The sequence below is a fragment of the Triplophysa rosa genome, linkage group LG25, assembly GCF_024868665.1.
Source record: "Triplophysa rosa linkage group LG25, Trosa_1v2, whole genome shotgun sequence".
Taxonomy (NCBI): domain Eukaryota; kingdom Metazoa; phylum Chordata; class Actinopteri; order Cypriniformes; family Nemacheilidae; genus Triplophysa; species Triplophysa rosa.
In genome coordinates, this window is record NC_079914.1 from 2,679,374 (window position 1) to 2,682,025 (window position 2,652).

The window sequence follows — 2,652 nt, forward strand, 5'->3', positions numbered from 1 at the left end:
TTCAGATTGAAACTGAATTCTCTTGCGCTGCTTTATCTCTTTATGATATTGCGATGCATCGTGAATTTTTATGTCACAACTTTTAATTCTAGCTTTATTTAGGCAAACTTACATCTGTATTCTGTATCAAGTAAAAATATTGTATTGTGGTCAACAGTACTGGCATAGACCTGTTTTTTTCCAATGATATATCTTCATAATCAAAGCATAAGTGAAGAATTATGCATATATATACAGTATATATATACAGTATATATATATATATATATATATATACAGTATATATATATATATATATTACTAAATGACATCTTTAACTGTAATAAATGTCATGTTACTAGAAAAAACACACACTGACTTCTGATTTTTGGCCATTTGGGGTCGTATTGTATAGTATTGTGCACCACTGTTTTTGTTAGGACTACACCACTGATGTAATTCATGAATAACACTTCTATGCTATAATGTTAAAACTGGATTGTCAGAAAAACAAAACGATGAGGTTGTTGGTAGGTCGATTTTAAAAAGACATTATGAACACCCCTGGATGGCACAATCCACTGATCAAATTCACTCCTCAGGTTCTTTACCTACTGCTCAGAAGCATTTTGTCTGCCTGGCTAGCTGAAGCATTTTGTCTGCCTAGCTAGCTGTCATGAATGGTGGGTGGTGAGAGACACGGAGACAAGGACAGAGGACCCAAGTGCAGACAGCGGGTAAGGGGTTAACACAAACTTTAATAAATAATAAGCAACAAAACAAAGACCCACGTGGGGGTAAAGTAACAAACATGGAAACAGGAACAAGACTAACTAAACTAACAGGACTAGACTAAAACACATCACAACTACAAAATAAACTAAACTAACTCAAAGACAGGAACTCACCACATTACACAAACACGACACAGTACAATGAACCAGCACGAGACAGAAGACACAAGGGCATTATAAAGGGGATAAATCAAGAGGGGACAGGTGCAGGACATGAACTAATTAACAAACAATAACGAGGAGACGAAAGGGCGGGAACAGAGACGCCACACCGGAGAGAGGGAGTATATGGAATACCAAAACTGACTCTCTCCACATAAAACAAGAGGTTCTATCATGGTTCTGCCACTAGGTCAAGAAAAGCAAGACAAGGTGGGGCAGAACCATGACAGCTAGCAGTAGCTGTAGTGAACTTGCTGTGTATGCTTGAACTGGACTGGTAACTGTTTGTTAACAAAGGACTATTGAACTTCCTGCACTGCTTTTAAGGTAACTGTTGTTTAAGTAGCTGTTGTTAGCACCTAGCAATCTAGCTTGAGTTACTTTTCACCTATCACTTTTAGTCACTTTGAAGCCCTGAGCTGTTAATTGAGTAAGTGGGCTCAACTGTAGGGATGGGTATGTTAAGATTTTATTGATATCGATAAGTACTTATCAATACTGTTATCGATACTACACTCTATAATTTGATGCAAAAACACATGATGTGAAAAGATGTTAAACATTTTAAGTTTCTATTACAGCTGAGCTTTAGAACTGCAGTTTACAAATGCTTCTGAGCAAACAGAAAATGCCACATAACAAAACGTGTGTGTGTTCCTTAACATACCACTTACGGCACTTAGCATGTGCATCGGAGCACATCATAATGTAATTCAACATATTTACATTACATCACTATGGTTATTTGGCTGGTAAACCGTATTTCTTTTTTCCTTTCTGGTTTTAGGTCTACATAAATTTAAGTACTATTTTCAAAGCAAGTAATATTTTTTTATAATTTTACTAGCACATTTACTTCAATTTATTAAAGTAAGTAAATATATCCTGTTGCTGAATTATTAAAAACAATGTTAGAACTTGTTCTCAAATTAAGGACTTTTATTTTGACGGGTTGCCGCAAAGGGGTGTTTGATGGAAGCTTCCTCGCTGTGAAACGCGGACGCTGAAGCTTCACAAGCGCAACCATGCCACTCTTTCACTCATAAACACGCAAAACAAGCAGATTACAAATACATCGCGGAAATCATATGGCCCTAGATATCACACATACGTCAAGCAAACTTCGGCCATTCGGACATCATTCAGGGATGTAAAATTACAGGCAGCAGCCTCTAATTCACCATTTAACACCCGAATACACAGAGATAAAACAACGCAAGTATTGATAACAGTATCGCTTGTCATGAAGCTTATCGATACTCTAGTATCGACCCAATTATGTACCGGTCCAAAAAAGTACCGGTTCTTGGTACCCATGCCTACTCAGCTGTGAAGCAATCACTGACCCATTAAGCAATCAGGGAGCCTGCATTATATTAGCACTAATTTCTGACGCAGCAGCCCTCCTCTGAAGACCGACGAGGTAATGACCTGCAATTCTTACTGCGCAACTCCACAGAGCAAAGGCACCAGCAAGGCACGCCATGTTAAGCTTTAATCTCATTTTTCGGTCCTTTACTTTCCTACTATCTATTGTTTTGCTACTAACATGTTTCCAGTACATTCAGACTGTCCACCGTAGACTAGGGCTGTAGTCAAGTCCACCATTGTCGAGTCCAAGACAAGTCCAAGACCAGGACTAGTCGAGACCGAGTCAAGTCCGAGTCCAAAGAGGTTCGAGTCCATGTCAAGTCCAGAGAGGTTCGAGTCCAAGTCA

General features: G+C 38.6%; 1 protein-coding gene across 1 annotated transcript in view; it reads right to left on the reverse strand.

The window, feature by feature from the left end:
• The window catches only part of LOC130549221 (serine/threonine-protein kinase pim-3-like), a 12,130-nt gene extending 9,878 nt beyond the window's left edge, over positions 1-2,252 (reverse strand). Inside the window, exon 1 of the mRNA XM_057326441.1 lies at positions 2,220-2,252. Coding sequence (XP_057182424.1) covers positions 2,220-2,252 — 33 coding nt within the window. The remainder of the gene's footprint in view (positions 1-2,219) is intronic.
• Positions 2,253-2,652: the final 400 nt, after the last annotated feature.